This window comes from Lonchura striata, chromosome Z (genome assembly GCF_050655825.1).
Source record: "Lonchura striata isolate lonStrDom1 chromosome Z, ASM5065582v1, whole genome shotgun sequence".
Lineage (NCBI taxonomy): Eukaryota > Metazoa > Chordata > Aves > Passeriformes > Estrildidae > Lonchura > Lonchura striata.
In genome coordinates this window covers 21,794,281-21,809,913 of record NC_140740.1, presented here as the reverse complement: position 1 = coordinate 21,809,913, position 15,633 = coordinate 21,794,281, and the positions used below count along the sequence as shown (strand labels likewise).

Here is a 15,633-nt window from a genome sequence, read left to right as displayed (position 1 = left end):
ATTAAATATAAGGTCTGTTCTGCTCCTTTGTGTCTTGGAAAAGCTGTTCAGCTCAGGGATGAGACTGGAGACTCAGGTCTGTGGGTAATTTCTGAGGGTTGCCCTGATGATTCAGGTGCTGGACAGTGCAAAAAGCTCTGTAAGAAGAGCATTCTGGAGAATATGAACTCACAGTTGTGTTTATCCCTGTTTCTTAATAACATTCTAAGAGTTTTCTGGACAAAGGGATCTCTGAGCTGTGATTTATTCTGGGAGAGCTGAGGATTATAAGGTAGAAAGTGTAAAATATAAGAAAAATGGGTAGACTGAGGGAAAATAAGTGATGTAATTCCAAAAAGGCAATTAATCAGCAGCAGAAAACAGCTGTAAAGATGTTCCAGATGGAATCACTTCATCCAGCATGTTCTTCTGCTTGGTCCTTGTAAAACATGGCTAATGCACTGTCATGAAGGTGAAATGCTTTTCAAATTACAACTGAAGGAGAGCTGTGTGGCTGAGAAAATGTTCAAGCTACAAAAGAGACACCGAAGAAGATTTCTGATTAAAGAATTCTTTTTGTCCCTCCATCCTGAGTCTCCAGTTTCTGGATGATTAACTATCACAGATTTCTACAAGCATTTGAGGGCTAAAGGAGGAAACCTAATGTGGCAGCAAATTTAAGTGTGGGTAGTTTACCATCTTCAAAACTATCATCTTTAAAATCCTTTTTCTTACAAATTTCTTATGCTTCAGCTGTTGCTGGTTGAAGGTCAGTCCTCCTACCCCTGGCCATATGGAAACTGTCCCCTGGGTGCCAGGGATGAAAACAGTCCTCTCCCTAAACCTGTAGCAGGAATAGTGCTCTGTACTTTCCAGGAAAGGAACAAACAATGGGTTTGTGTTGTAAAGCGGTCATGAGTTACCAAGATGAAGGGGTTTCCAATTGTAGGTGGTGGAACTTGTCTACCTGCATTGCCCTCATTTCTTCAACACATTATTTGCTATTTGTTTTAGGTTCAAAAGCATCAAATGAAGGTAAATAAGAGGGAGTCTTACGTTACAGACAGATCCAACATAGGAACAGAAAGGGATTTTTTTCCTTCTTGGAATCAGTGACAAATGTGTTAAGCATGAAGTGTAAATGAAATTTGCAGCCATATTTGGATATCCCGGCCTCTTCCATGGTGACCATCAATATAGACATTAATATTTTACTTTACCTGGTGTTCAGTCAAATCTCAATGCACTCAGTGAAAGCCACTATTTCTTCCAGAGGACTTTGACCCTTGTCATTGATGAAATCCAGTGGATTAGTGCAGGATTTCTGTCTCCAGGAGGGTGAGCCAGACTAGCACTCTGGTCTCTGTAGATCACTATGGCTGTGACTTTCGTGAACAGTAATAAACATTCTCCATGCTGCTAAGTCAGCTACACAATGACCTTCCACCTGTCAGGTGGTAGAATCAGCTTGTGTGCCTTCACTGCTCTCTGCTACTTTTTGCCAGTTACTTCAGTAACTTCTTTTTGTAGTTCTCCACTTTCATTATTTCTTGCAAGGGTCTAAATCCCACCTATGATGCAGTTGCTATTGCTGGTGGTGGGCTCACTTTCCTTTTTTCAAAATATGTTATGACATTTAAATATTTAGGTTTTTAGCTTGAGAATAAGAAACTGACCTCCACATAGATGAGAAAATGCTAAAACACATTAATTTCCTCTGGTGCTTGAAGAACACCCTTCATGACCTGCACCACACAGATTGAAAACAGCAGGACTTCTTCTCTTCCACTCCTACCCCTAAATTCTTTGGCTCAAACAATGGGGGGAGATGAAGAGGAGCCAGGGCAGTTGGTGACAGAGTGAGGCAATGTGTGTAGGTGAAGACCTCAAGCAGTAAGGGTTAATATGCAAAGATAATAAAAAGATAATTGTTGAAAAGAAGACATAAAAAAGCATGGTTCATTGGGAAAGGAAACTTGATTTGCAGAACACTTCAGGCATTGTCTGATAAAATGGGTATCAGAATGAAGAAGATCTGAACAGATTCTGAACCTCCAAAGCTGTAACTTTAACAAGAAATCTTTAATGAGGTGATGGGGAAGCTAAACAAATCAAGTGTTCACCACCATAAATTGCATGGGGAAGCTAAAGAAGTCAAGATTGCAACTCCATAAATTGCATGTGCCTTTCATTCCAGTATGAGACAGCTCTGCTATTCCTTATTCTGGCTAGAGCTTGATGCTCCATTTTGCCTTTGTCTGAGAGTTTTCCACTTCCCTCTCTCTGACACTGAAAGTCCTTTTGAGTTCAAATCCTTCTCTGACTCATTAATACTCAGAAAATCACCATGTATTAATTGGCAGGATGTGATGCTGTGAATCATGACCTTCCTGTGGCCAGTAACTTCCTTCACAGAAACACATGCTCTGTAGTTTCTTCTTTTAATTGTAAAAAGAAGCCTCTGGTCTTGTACAAATACTAAACCCCATGGCAGCAACAAGATTTTTTAAAATTTCACTGAGTTTGTAACTTGATTTTTTTTCTATACAATATAATGTATTTAATGCATATTTAAATAAATGCTACTTCATTATCTATTTAACACATAGCAGTTCAAGTGGTGCTCCTTATAATGATTCATCTCAGGATGCTGCAGTGAAAGACCACAGCAGTAATTTCCATTAATGTAATTCCTACATAAATTCCTTTTTCAGGAAAAAAATTTACCAATAAACACACAGCAGTTATGGCCTCACTCTAAAAACTGCTGAACTCAATAGAAAATAAATTAAAAAGGAATTTAAAAAAATAAATTAAAAGGAAGATTAAAAGGAGTATTTGAATCATGCCTCTAATGAGGGACCACCTATAGAGTGGCTTGACCTTTCTTCTTCTGTGATTTGGTGTTGCTAAAACTCATCTGAAGTTGCTTTCCAGTTGTATTTCTAGACAGTTTTAATTTAAGTAACACAAAGTATTCAACTGATATAATAAGGGCCATGAGGCCTCTAAATTAACTGAGATGCTCATAAATCAGAAATGAGAGCTTGCACCCTCATGTTTTATATATCTAGATACAAATACCGGGGTGGTTGCGCATACTGAATTCCCGATTACCAAAACCTCAGAAATAACTTGCCTGGAACACTCAAAGGGCTCGATTTTGTAATAAAAATATGGGCATCTCATAAGAGCAACTCTTCAGGCACTGAACTATAAGATCAGAGACTTCTGGGGACTAATCCCAATGCACACCAAGGCTGTTTAAAGGACTTGCTGGGTGGAACTTGCCAGAATGACTGTAGGTGTCTGCAGTATATTTCTTGGGACACTTTTTTTTTTTTTTTTTGTGAGTTTTGAAAACTCACAACCATCTCATTAACCATCATTAATGGCAGAGAGAAAGAGGCACATCCAGGAAATGGTTTAGGTGATCTTGTCCCGAAAACTGTTTTAACAGCAGCCTACCTGTAGAAACTATAACTGCAAAGGTATATTAGACTGACTAATAATATTTTATCTCTTCATTGCAGGCATGTCAATTTAGGAGAGACAATGCAGTGAAATTGCTGGTGATGGGACTAAAAGAAGTAGCCCTTTTTTGTTAAATGAAGCTAACTAGGTTAAATATTTTAAGTCAAAATACAATGCAGAAAGGAACTTTGCCACTGCCAAGGGGTGTTTTTGAAGGTAAAGTGTTGAAAAGAAGTGAAAACATAACCACCAGAGTAAATGACTACTCAAGTGTGTAGTAAAGATTGGAAAGAAAAGCTGACAGCTATTACAAAAGTCATAATGGGCAGATAGCACCCAAAAACTCATTAAATTGTTGAAAGAACAACACTGTTTGCAGAAAGGAAGGCCAGGTTTTGGACTACCTTATGGAAAACCTACTGAGCCCCTGTCCTGCTGTTTGCTTCCATCTTAGCATGTTTGAAATATTTCTTCTGCTCTATGGGCTTCCAGAATTAGTTTGCCACAAATAACCTGAACTAGCCAACAAACTCAGGACATCGTGTTCAATATGTGTTCTTGCATGAAAAAGCCAAAAGGCATTCAGGTTCCTTTTGCTGCTAAAAAACTCCACTCTCTGGGGAGATCCTGGGCAGAATCACCTGGAGAGTAAAATACCTTCTTTCTAGAACTTATGTGTGGCTGTGTCTGGAGAAGGAGTACCTGAACCTTGGAAAGAGCTCAACGCTGGGCAAGTACCTGGCTGCCAGGCACTCTGACAATGTTATAATATTGTTATAATACTTTTGTGCAACCTAAGCAGTGACATTAGAAGAAAAGTGAAACAAGCCTCTGTGATTCAGATGAGAGAAGAGATAAAAGTAGATGAAATGATACAAATACAATGCTTTTTCTCTATGTCCTCTGTCTGTAGACAAGCTTTTAAACTTCTTTGCTATATACTGTAGAGAGCTTCTTAAGAAGGATTCAGGACATGGATGCATAGTCAGTCTGGGCAGCCTGCACATTCATTCTGTAGCCATCCTATTCCCTTTGTCTCAAACAGGAGACTGAATGTGTTCCAGTGGACACAAAAGCTGTATTTGCCAGATTCCAGTGGCAAGAGATGATGTCTAAAACCTGTATAGCTAGAAAATGAGGGGAGAGTGGACAGCTGTGGCCCAAAACTTCCCATTTTCTTAGACTAATTAGATATTAAGATGGCAGGACATTGCTTCAAGATCTCTACAACCTATTGGCTCCTGTTGCACCTTCTAGGAAAGGGGGCAGCCACCTTTTATGGACACTGCAGGAGTGTGGCTTTAGTGACCTGCCCTGGTTAAGATTCTTACCCTGAAGATACACAGCAAGTTCCCCAAATTCAAGACATTCCAGTAAATCAATTCTCATTCCTTGCACTGCTTTCTTTCTGCTCTGGTTCCTGTCTCCCTGGCTGCTCCTCTTTTCAGCAACTTGATATTTCTATATTCTCTTCTATATCATTACTGCATTTAAAGGTCCAACTGAGATAGCTCTAATTCTGTCCTTCCTGACTGTTCACAACCTCAGATGGGATTTACCATTTATGGCTGACAGCCTGAAGAAATTAAATGTCTTACATCACCTCGAGAAGGCTGGTCTTCTATTCTGGGCTTTGTTTTTTAAATAAATTTCAAAAGCACAGTACAAAGGGCACATGCATACTGAAAGCAGCAGAAGGATGTTTAGAAGTATATTTAAATTAAAAAGGTTATTTCTCCCTTCTGCTGCCTTCTTTTTGAAATGAGTCTCCACCACTAAAAAGAAAGAGGTAAACATATCTGGGAAGAAAAACCCAAGCATAACATCTTTTAAGTCACATAAATTATGCTTTAAGTAACTAATGAAAATGTGGTGCCTGTACCTGTAAATATGTGACTGTTATGGCCCAAACATTTCTTAAACCTAAGCTTTAACTCTTCGGGAGAACTTTGAATAGCCACAGCTCAGGCTCTTGTGTGAGCTAGGTTAGACCAGTGCACTTTCTATTACAACTATTCTTTCAGACTAAGACTTTGGAGGCAAATGCATGAATGATACACACCAAACTACTCTGAAGCTCATGTAATGGCAGGCAATCTTCTTCTTCTCTAAAATCTGTGTTGTGTTATTCTCACAATGGGAACTGGTATCTACTCAGAGGCTTAGATTTATTCCATACAGCAGGGAAATACTTTCCCAGGAAAGGCCAGTATCCCACTGATGTAATGGAATCCCTGAGGTTACTAACCAGGAGTCATCGGTGTTTCTGTTCTGGACCAAGGTCTGTATCTGCAGCACCTGACATGCTTCAATGTTCTGCACTAAGCTTCAACAGCACAGTTTTAGAATAATTTAATTTTCCTTGGAGCTGCAGGAATTTCCCAATACCTGTTTTAAAAACACTGCATGTGGTCACAGCAATAATGCTGAAAAATAGAATGTAATCTGATGCAATTTGATTTGATAGATGAGGAGACGCCCACGCAAAGAGTAGAGGACCAAACTCATTTTCAAATCACCACTGTGGCTTCAGACAACAAAGTAACAGAGATATCCCTGGAGCTGGGGAAATTCAGCTGAAAGCTCTCATCTGCTTTTTGTGCCTTATATTGATGAAGATATTAATGCAATATTTATGATATCTTTTGTTGGGAGAGGAATGGCAGATTATTAGAAGCAATTTGCTTTAAGCAATAAATAAATTTTAGAGTGCCTTGGGTCAGCCACAAAACTGTTCTTTGTTTATAATGTTTTTGGTAAAAGCTATCTAATTAACATTGCAGGGAGTGAGCCAGGCACTGCACTCACAAAGTTAAAACTCTCTGGTCATCAGCCTGACTGTGAGGTTTCACTAATACAACAGATGGAGCCTGGCTTTTGCTGTCTGGAGGGACATATGTACCATTTATTCACACAGTTTACAAAATCAAGATGTATGCCCTGTTCTTGTGGTTTTGAAATTACTTTTTTTCAGGAACCACTATCTATCAGTTCAGTCCCTTGAGACAAACACATGGTGGATGGTTTCTGTACCAGCAGTTAGGTCATGAGTACAAAACTGTGGGTAATAAAATCACACCTTCACTACAGAAAATGCCACATGAGCAAGGGAAATCTGCTTGCCATCGTGTCCCCTGGACTGCCTGTCGAGTGGAGAGGGTGCTCTAGTGTCACCTGTAGCCATCTATTCTCTCTAAAAGCCATTCTGCCCCTTGCTTGCCTGATCGCTACTTAGTGGCATATAAATTAAGAACAGTCTTAGAAAAGGACTGGACTTAAATTCCAGCTGAAGACCCCTTGGGAAGTGGGAGAAAGCATGTGGAGGAAGTTCTGGGAAGTCTGAGCTCTTTGTAGATGGGCAGTCTAGAACACTGCTCATCTCCTCCCATGATGGCTCCCCAGCAGAAACAATACTGCAAATCAAATGCCTGACTGCTTGTAAAGTGAATTCCACTGTTTTGAAGAAAAAGGCAGCATTTTTCAAAATATTTCAGTTCAGCTATGTTTCATTTAGCATTCATGGAGAATTTTGCCAGCACTACCTTTGCCAGCAGCATTATGACCAGTGAAATATTTGAAAAAGAGGATCAATGGTTTTGTCTTGTTCTGTGTAGTTGTTTTGTTTGAGTAGATTTCAGGATGATCTGAATCATCCAACTCTTTTGAACAAGTCCCACCAAAGGGAACTTGGAACTGAACTCAAATCCGTAATCTGCATATAGAACCGACTATGTTGCTATCATGCTGGCATGGTAGTGTGGATGAAGGGTTTTAGAAAGGCCTTGGAAATGGGAAACTGAGGAAAAGATACATTTCTGTATGTCCCATTGTTTCGGGAAAGTTTCTCTTCAGCATTCCTCTGTAGACCCCCTTCTCCCCACCCCTGAGCAGTTCCCATTGGACCTGGCCCCTGGGGTGGTTCTGATGTGCCTTAGCTGAACACTGTCTCTATTGTTTAAGACCTTAACTCTTAATTTTGCTGTATAAAACTGTATCTGGGCAATAGCCCGGGACCTTTGGTCACTGCAACGCTTCAGGCAATACAATCTATCTGGACAAGCATACCATTGGTCTCTCTTGGTCTCTTTATCTCGAACCCTTGCGGCGACCGAGGCAGCGCCGCAGCTCGGACCGTGCTAACCCAGCCGCTGCCTGGTGAGCCCAGGGCAGCGGGACCGCGGAAAACCCCGGCCCCGGAGGGGACAGCTAGCCAGAGGGTCCCGGGGGGCCGGGGAGGGGCGGGGGACAGCAGTGAGGAACCCCCGAAAGCCGCATCACTATTCTTCTCTGCAGTGGAAAATACCAGAATACTTCACCTTTTTCCTCATCTTCAATCTTTTAAATACTTCCTGCTACACTCTTATGGGTGTTTAAAAGTCCTATCTCACTGAACTTTCCTCCTGAAATGCCACCAGGTGGTAAGTAATTGCAACCACAGTTTTCCACAAAGATGAATTTCTGATTTTGTTAGAAACCATAAATTATGCAGCAGTGAATTTTGAGTGGAGAGAAGAAAAGACTGAGTTAATAACAACAGACATGGTTTACCTTTGGGTCATGTATTCCAGAAAGTTCTTCATAGATCTTCTCTCCCACCATGACAGCAGCTAGATTGGCTGTGTATGTCGACAGACAAAACAAGCAAAAAATAGCCCAGAGATTCATTAGAAACCTTCCAGTCCAGCACTTTGGGGGTTTGATGGCAGCTGTTCTTCCAAACAGGATCGCATAGCAGACATTGAGAGCAGAGGAGAAGGAGAACACTTTGTTCCTGTTCCTTCCCTTAGGGGTCATTCCAAAAGGACTTTTCCACTCATACAAGGTGAGGAATACAGCTGTGATGTGAAGAGCAACAAATATCCCCAGCCACATAGTCCAGTGAAGTGGCCACATAAAGGCTCCAATTGGAGCTGCAGTGTCTTTGGTCCTCACTAAGATCCCCAAGCTGGTTGAAAAGAAAGGGCTGGTGAAATCAATCACTTGGCTTCGGGCAGTGTTGATGCTGAATGATGTCACCGCCATGTGAGCTGTACCAGCAAGAAGGTCTCCTACCAGCCCTGTCCAGTGACCATTCTTCCAGGCACCGTATTTTCCATCCCCAACAATGTACAAGTCAAAATCAAAATTCATATCCTCAGCCAGCTTCTCCAGCAAGTCAATGCAGTAGCCATAGCAGCACTTCTTCAGCTCAATGGGGACAGTGTCATTTCCACCTTGGAGGGTTTCAAACAGATTGTCCAGCACACCTGAATCATTGGTCAGTGGGTCCAGGCACAACTGCCCTGCTGGGCAAAGACCTTCATCGTCTACATCCCTTGTGAAGACAAAGGGATGCTCAATCAGTGTCACCACCCTCAGGTGCAGCCGGGTGGGGTGTTGCATGTGACTTTTATGTCTCTGTGCCTGTTCTGGCCATATCCCATAGTCCATGATGATCTTCCCTTCTTGCCAGCTCCCCAGGCGTGTCCACATTGGGTTTCCAACAGGGTCGTGCTGCAGATTCCAGATGAAGAAATTATTTTCTGAGCTCACAATGGATGAGCCCTTCACCTTAATGTGGCCACTGAGACCATCAAAAGTTGTGTTGGCTAAAAACCTGTTGGAGAGAGAAAGCAGGGGAATCAGAAGCAGACAGCTGGACCATGAATTTATATTGAAGAGAGTAGATAGGGATGTTGCTGAACACCTGGACCATTAATAGCACTATGGTACAATGAACCAGACACATAATTTATGACTAAATGATATGGGGATGCTCCCCTACGTAGCTAATGCAAATGAAAACTCCTCAGGAAAGATGTATTTTTTTACTTACTAGAAAAAATGAGTACAAGAACCGTAATTTTTTCAGTTACCTTTGTCTCACAAACTGATGAAATACAGGTTAGTTCTAAACTGAACTCACCAGATCTGCTGTCACTTTCCTAGATAAAAATATGTATGAAAATGGAAGAGTAGAAATTATGTATGAAATGCCCTTCCAAGAAAAATGCTATAATCTCAGTAAGATCTCTCTTACATAAGAGGGGCTACTGAAGTGCTGTCAACAGCTTTCAAACACTCTCAAGTGAACCAATCTGGATTCAAAAATGCAAATTTGGCATTGGTAAATCACTGTTAGACACTTCAGAATAAAGTAAGGGAAGAAAGTGAAAGATGGTTGTTCTAGGACAGTCAGTTTTAATTCTTACAAAAAAAAACCCCAAAAACCAAAAAACAAACAAAAAAAAACCCAAAAACAAAAAACCAAAAAAGCAGTTTAAAAAAAAAAATTTGCTAAAGTAATGTTCCTAAAAGTGCAGTGCTGCCATTGAAGAAGATCTCATGAAGTGTGCCAGTTTTGCACCACACATTTTGCATTGAGAATTCCGGGCTTTTACTATTCCAGATACTGACAATAAAGTTGCATATTTCCTTTGTATTGAAAAGGAGTGTTTGCTAGTAGTTGTCCTCTGTGCCTGTTAAATTCAGCTTCTGGCAAGCCATCATCAAAGAGGCTAAAAACAACATGGATAAAGGAGCTGAGAATTCAGCAGGAATTAAGTGTTTGAAGCAGAAAATCCTTTTCAGTGTGAACACCATGACCTGCTGAACTGCATGCTGCTAACAATAGAGCTGCTATGCATTTGGCAGGGGCTGCACAAGCCTTACAACAGTGGTTCCATTAAAAACAACTGAGTTACATTCCTGCTAATATGGTGCAAGGCAAGACGTGCATTTTTTTTTTTTTTCAATAAGAGGCATTCAGAAGACAGACTACTCAGCTGTTGTAGCAGAATACAGCACTTCACATTAGTCCTGAGAATTGTATGAAAAGAAGAGTTGGAAGATGTATAAAGGCTGCCATTCCAGCCTCAATAAGGAAGACATTAACTTTTAGGTAGACTTAACCATTTATCAATAGTTACAGAGGATAAAAAATAACCTTAAATTGATTTGAAAAAGATAAATCAATTGCAAGTGTGCATACATCCATACTTCTGTCTGGTTTCTACACTTTGTTTTGATGATTTTTGGTGGGGTTTCAGCAGTTAAAAATCTCCACTGTTTAAGTCTCAAGGTCATATAATTTTACCCCTTTGCAAAGGTAAATTTATGAAAGTAAATGCTTTAGTTTTGAGCATGGTTATGTCTGTGATAGCCTTCTCTAAGGCAGCTTCACAGTTCTTGCTCAGTCTCCTTTGAGTAAGTTGAATTTGGAGAAAGATGACACAGACAATACTTTCAAAAGAAGATGATCTGTACATGAGCTAGCCAGGGTCTGGAAATCATACCTAAAAAAGGCAGACAGATGTTTATAAATATAAATGTATATAAACTATAAATACATTTTTTATGTTTAAAATAATTTACCATTTAGTCCAGTATTAAAGGACTCCACTCCAGTAATCAGTGGCATCTGCCACTGTTTGCCCACTCCTTCCCTCCTAATCCATACTTTCTATCTAATGGTGTAACTTCCCTGTTTGTGTATGCAAACACTATCAAGACAAAGTTTACGGGAGCAGGCAATTTTTAACATTAAAGGAAGGTTTACGTGCCCATAAACTTGTTTGGGTTTTATCTCTTTCTTACTTTTATCACCATCAGTCTCTGTAAGAAATTATTCATTTACAAGCCTTGCTGGGCATATAAGCCAAAGCCATCACTGTGACAGTAAAAGTAAAACCATTCCATGTATGTAGATGGACCTGCATGAAAGCTTTTTTAGGAGATGTCCACAAGAATGCCAAAAATGGAGGGAGATGTCCTCAGGCGGAATAAGCTTGCAAAGCTCTCATGACTTTGGCCCCATGTTGCTAATACAGCACAACCTGAGCATGAGAATGCTGCAAAGCAGGCGCTTTGGGAGTAACTGAAGCCATGGAACAATGCATTACATTAATTTTCTGAAGGTGGAAGGAGACCACTGGAATTAATGCATGCTGTTCGCTGACTCGTACAGTAGAAGCAAGCACACCCAGGAGGGCAGAATGAGCCCTCTGTACCTGTCCTGTGGTTCTGCTAGAAGTGGATACCTGAGAGAGATTTAGCAGCATTTGAATGTACAACTTCATAATCTTATTGAGTTAGTGGCTTACCTTTGCAGCTGATTTGCATGTTCTGTATTTTTTTGTAGTGACAGAACATGAATCAAAATAAATGATGGGAACCATGATGGAGAAGCATTTTAACAACACTCTGTTTTATACACAAGCAGCTGAGGCTGCTGAGCATTTGCATGCACTGTGAGCAGCACCAGTGAAACTCGTGCCAGCAACTTCAAGTGAAAACTCCTTTACTTGAAAACTTAGGAAACAGATAAGAGTCTCTGACTACACTTCTTAAGCTAGAAATCTCCAGCATGAATCTTTGGGAATTACAAGTGCTGGGTACTGCACAGACATGCTGGCAGTATCTGAGCAGCTGTTTCAGAAGGTCTACTGACAGATTTGTATGGAAAGTCTGCACAAATTTCAGAAGGTGAAGGGCCAGATCCTCAGGTCTGACAGCTGAATGAATTTTCTTGATGCTGTGTCAATATATGAGAGCTGATGTTCACACTGACAGTCTATGATAACTGCATCAAAATTTTATGAGTCACTTCAGTTTAAATTACTCCAAAATGTGTTATTTATTCATTTCAGCTTTGTTTCTCATGTGCTTTATTACAAGAACTGCTCCTTAGAACTTCAGCAAAGATACTCTCCAGTAGCAGTATCTTTATCGTATATTTAAGAATGACCTACTGAAATTATTTTCTCTCAATCTTGACAGTTGGGTCATTCCACCTCTCTTTTTGGGGAGCTTCCCGGAGGCAAGAACTAGAATTGGCAGGGAAAAAGAGAAGGTTCTGGGGAGAACTTTTAGTGGCCTTGCAGTCCCTAAAGGGACTCAACAGAGGTGGAGAGACTTCTTACTGATAGCACAAGAAGGAATGGCTTCAAACTGCCAGAGGGCAGGGCTAGATGGGATACTGGGAATAAGTATATACTGTGAGGGTGGGGAGGCTCTGGCACTGGTTGCCCAGAGAAGCTGTGGCTGCCCCATCCCTGTAAGTGCTCAAGACCAGGTTGGACAGGGCTGGGAGCAACCTGGGATAGTGGAAGGTGTCGCTACCCATAGGAGGGGGTGGAATTAGGTGATGTTTAAGGTCTTTTCTGACCCAAACCATTCTGTGATTTTATGGATCTATGAAATAGCAGACTGATGAAATTACCCAAGAAGGTGAGTTAAAGCTGTAAGACTAATTATATAAGACAAGATGAGGCTTTGAAATTTTAATGCCTTGTTCCAACAAGGATGCTCCTGTGAACAGGCGAGAATTGATGAAGGAATCAATTTCATTATAAGAGGAAAAATGGACAGTGACTTACAACAGTAAAATCTGCAGGGGGTTGTACATCTATACCCATATCCATACAGATACAAGCATGCTTTGCCATGCACAAGCCCATTATTCTGCTCTTGGGTGCACTTAAATGTCTGCACAGCCAAGGTATGAAATCAGTGCTGGTAGACAAAGCTCTTGCTGTGCCAGAGAGTGGGGCTGCTGTCCATCCACCCTTTGCAGAGGGGTGAGGTGGAGGTCTGAGCACTGCTTCTGCTCCATCATCCCCTTCTCCATCCCCAAGCACAGCAGCTCCAAGGCTTCCCACCAAGACAGATGGGCTCATTCAGACTGAAAAATACATTCATTAATAAAAAGCAGTTAAGCACCAGACAAAATTTTCATCTTTGGAGGATAAAAATGCCTAAAAGCCCTGGTGAGATGGGCCAGGTTGGTCACAGTGAAGCCACTCATCAGCATGTCACACCTGAGAAATTAATGCCACCACTCAGAGCTAATAGTTACACTGCTGACGCAAATACATCACTTTTGGCCGTCAGGTACCTGTCTCACTCATACACTGCAGAAACAGCTGCACTGATCTAGGACAAGGGTTTCTCTAACCTGTTATTTTCTCTTTAATAGAGTTCACAAGCAACTGTATAGGGAAAAAACCAAAGCTAAGCATAAAATTCTTTCTTTTACTTCCACGATATGCTTACCAATATGAAGGGAAAAGACGTTTCACAGATGTGAAATTGCATATTGTCTCCCAAAATATAACAAAAGCCAATGGTTCTCTATGAAGAGCAAATGATAAATTATTTTTCATTAATACATTGAACTGTTTTACTTTTGTTTTCCTTTTTTTTTAATCTCTTCTTCAAACCTCAAAAAGCCTATTCATAAAACTGCTGTCCACTTGTTACTTTAAAAGGGCTCCTGCTGACTTTTTTTTTTCAGTTAAAATATCCAGAAAGACGTGTCAAAATAAACATCACAAGTCAGTGTGGTATTGTGAGTCGGTCCAGTGTTTATTTCCCAAACCCTCTTCCACTCTTTGGAAACAGAGTTTTTGACTCTGAATGAACAAGTGGACTAAGGAAATGATAGGGTCTCAAATGGTTGCGTTTTGAGCAGTGCTGTTAATACACTACTGTGCAGACATATCCAAGAAAAAAATATGTTTTTGGAAAAAAGCCTCAAAAACTTTTATCCTAACTAAGGTTTTGTCCAACAAAATCTTTAAGTTGAACACCAGATATAATGGGGGGAAAACATGCAATAGTTGCTGGATGTAGATTACGTGATGAATTAATGTAGTTAGCAAAGACATTTTTTGTTTGTTTTCAAAAAGTACCATGCAGGTTTTCAACTCATATGTTAACAACAATAATATTTCTAAACAGGAACACAGAAGTAATTTTGGGAATAGCTTCTATATAGTGACATGAAGCAGAAACAGTACATTGTACTTTTGAGTGCTCTCACCAGAAGAAACCTTCTGAAGAGATGAAGGTGCATCTTTTTCCTCTCTTTTCCATGGAAGGGCTACTACATCATGGGCTACTACACATCTTTATATTGTCCAAGGGTTTAGACAGTGCAAATATCCTGTTTTCTACACTCAAAATGTTAGAGAATTTGACAGTAGCCCACTTACATGAATAAATATAAAGTTTCTGAGCACAGTCTGTAACCTAGCCTATGTTTACTATGTGATCTCTACTTCTGTGGAACAGTGTCTTCTTCCACCAGAATCTTGAAGTTCTAGCTTCTCTCCCAGTGTGGCAAAGTCAAAATTTCATAATCTGCCCAGAAGTAAAGAAGCAGGAAGAAACACTGAAACAAACTTGTTTGTGAGGGAGGGTTAGCAGCATGATAATTAACCCACAGAGAACAGTGGGAGGGAGGAAAAAAAACTATTTTTCTCGCCATACAGCAAATATTACCTGGGGTGAAGGGAAAAGGTAAAACTTACTTTGACAAATACTGGCCTGAAGTGATATTCCTTTCATCTGTGTCCATGCAGTTCATTGTACTTGGAATGAGAGCCAGTTCAGGCTGGATCATGGTGGCTGCTGCCACAGCCCTGGCTACCAGCTCCATGGCATCCTGCACATAATGCTCGAAGACCGACTGAGTTGTCTTGCCGTGAGCGATGAGACCGAGGGGCAAACCTTCTGTCCTCAGCTCTTCCACATTCTGTGAATCCCCAATAATCCAGTGCAGCTCTGCAGGCATCACAAACTGCGTGGTTATCTCAAAAATCCTCCGCGTTTTCTCCATGTCACACCCAAACATCACCATGGTTGACGTGTCTTTGATGCTCTCCAGGTAAAACTGCAAGTAGTTCAGAAGGTCACTAGTTGAAGTGAAGTTTGCTGTGATGTTTATAATGGACCCCAGGTGGAACTTGGAGCTCTGTTGTGTGAGGAAGAGAAAATCTGTGATGTTCCACTCCTCCTGGCACAGCATCAGGCTGAAATTGTACCAGTTGTTCATTGCGAGAATCGAGAAAGTGATGTCAGCATCAGAACTCAGTGTGTTTTCTAAGCTCATCTGCAGGTGAAGGGGGTTCTGTGGTTAAAAAAATGAAAGATTATCAGAAATATACTGGAAAAAAGCTAATGAGTCTGAATAATTTTTATACACTCCTTTAGTTCAAAGTAACTACTTGCCAATCAACAGAACTGTGTGAGCAGCAGGAAAATTTACACCCACCTAGCTTAAATGGACTGTGATTCATGGGCTTTCTCTGCTAGCTTGACTCAACTGCAGCAGTCATTAATGACTCTGTTTCTGAGAATATGTTTTTTCTTCTATCTACTTGTGCTTTTGGATTTCGAAGCATTCTCAAGCAAAGATTT

General features: G+C 40.7%; 1 protein-coding gene across 1 annotated transcript in view; it reads right to left on the bottom strand.

Annotated features, from left to right (window-relative positions):
- Positions 1-15,633, bottom strand: part of GRIN3A (glutamate ionotropic receptor NMDA type subunit 3A) — a 66,857-nt gene that overhangs the window by 27,301 nt on the left and 23,923 nt on the right. Inside the window, exons 2-3 of the mRNA XM_021541456.4 lie at positions 14,745-15,343; positions 8,002-9,049 (exon numbers count right to left, since the gene is read on the bottom strand). Coding sequence (XP_021397131.3) covers positions 8,002-9,049; positions 14,745-15,343 — 1,647 coding nt within the window. The remainder of the gene's footprint in view (positions 1-8,001; positions 9,050-14,744; positions 15,344-15,633) is intronic.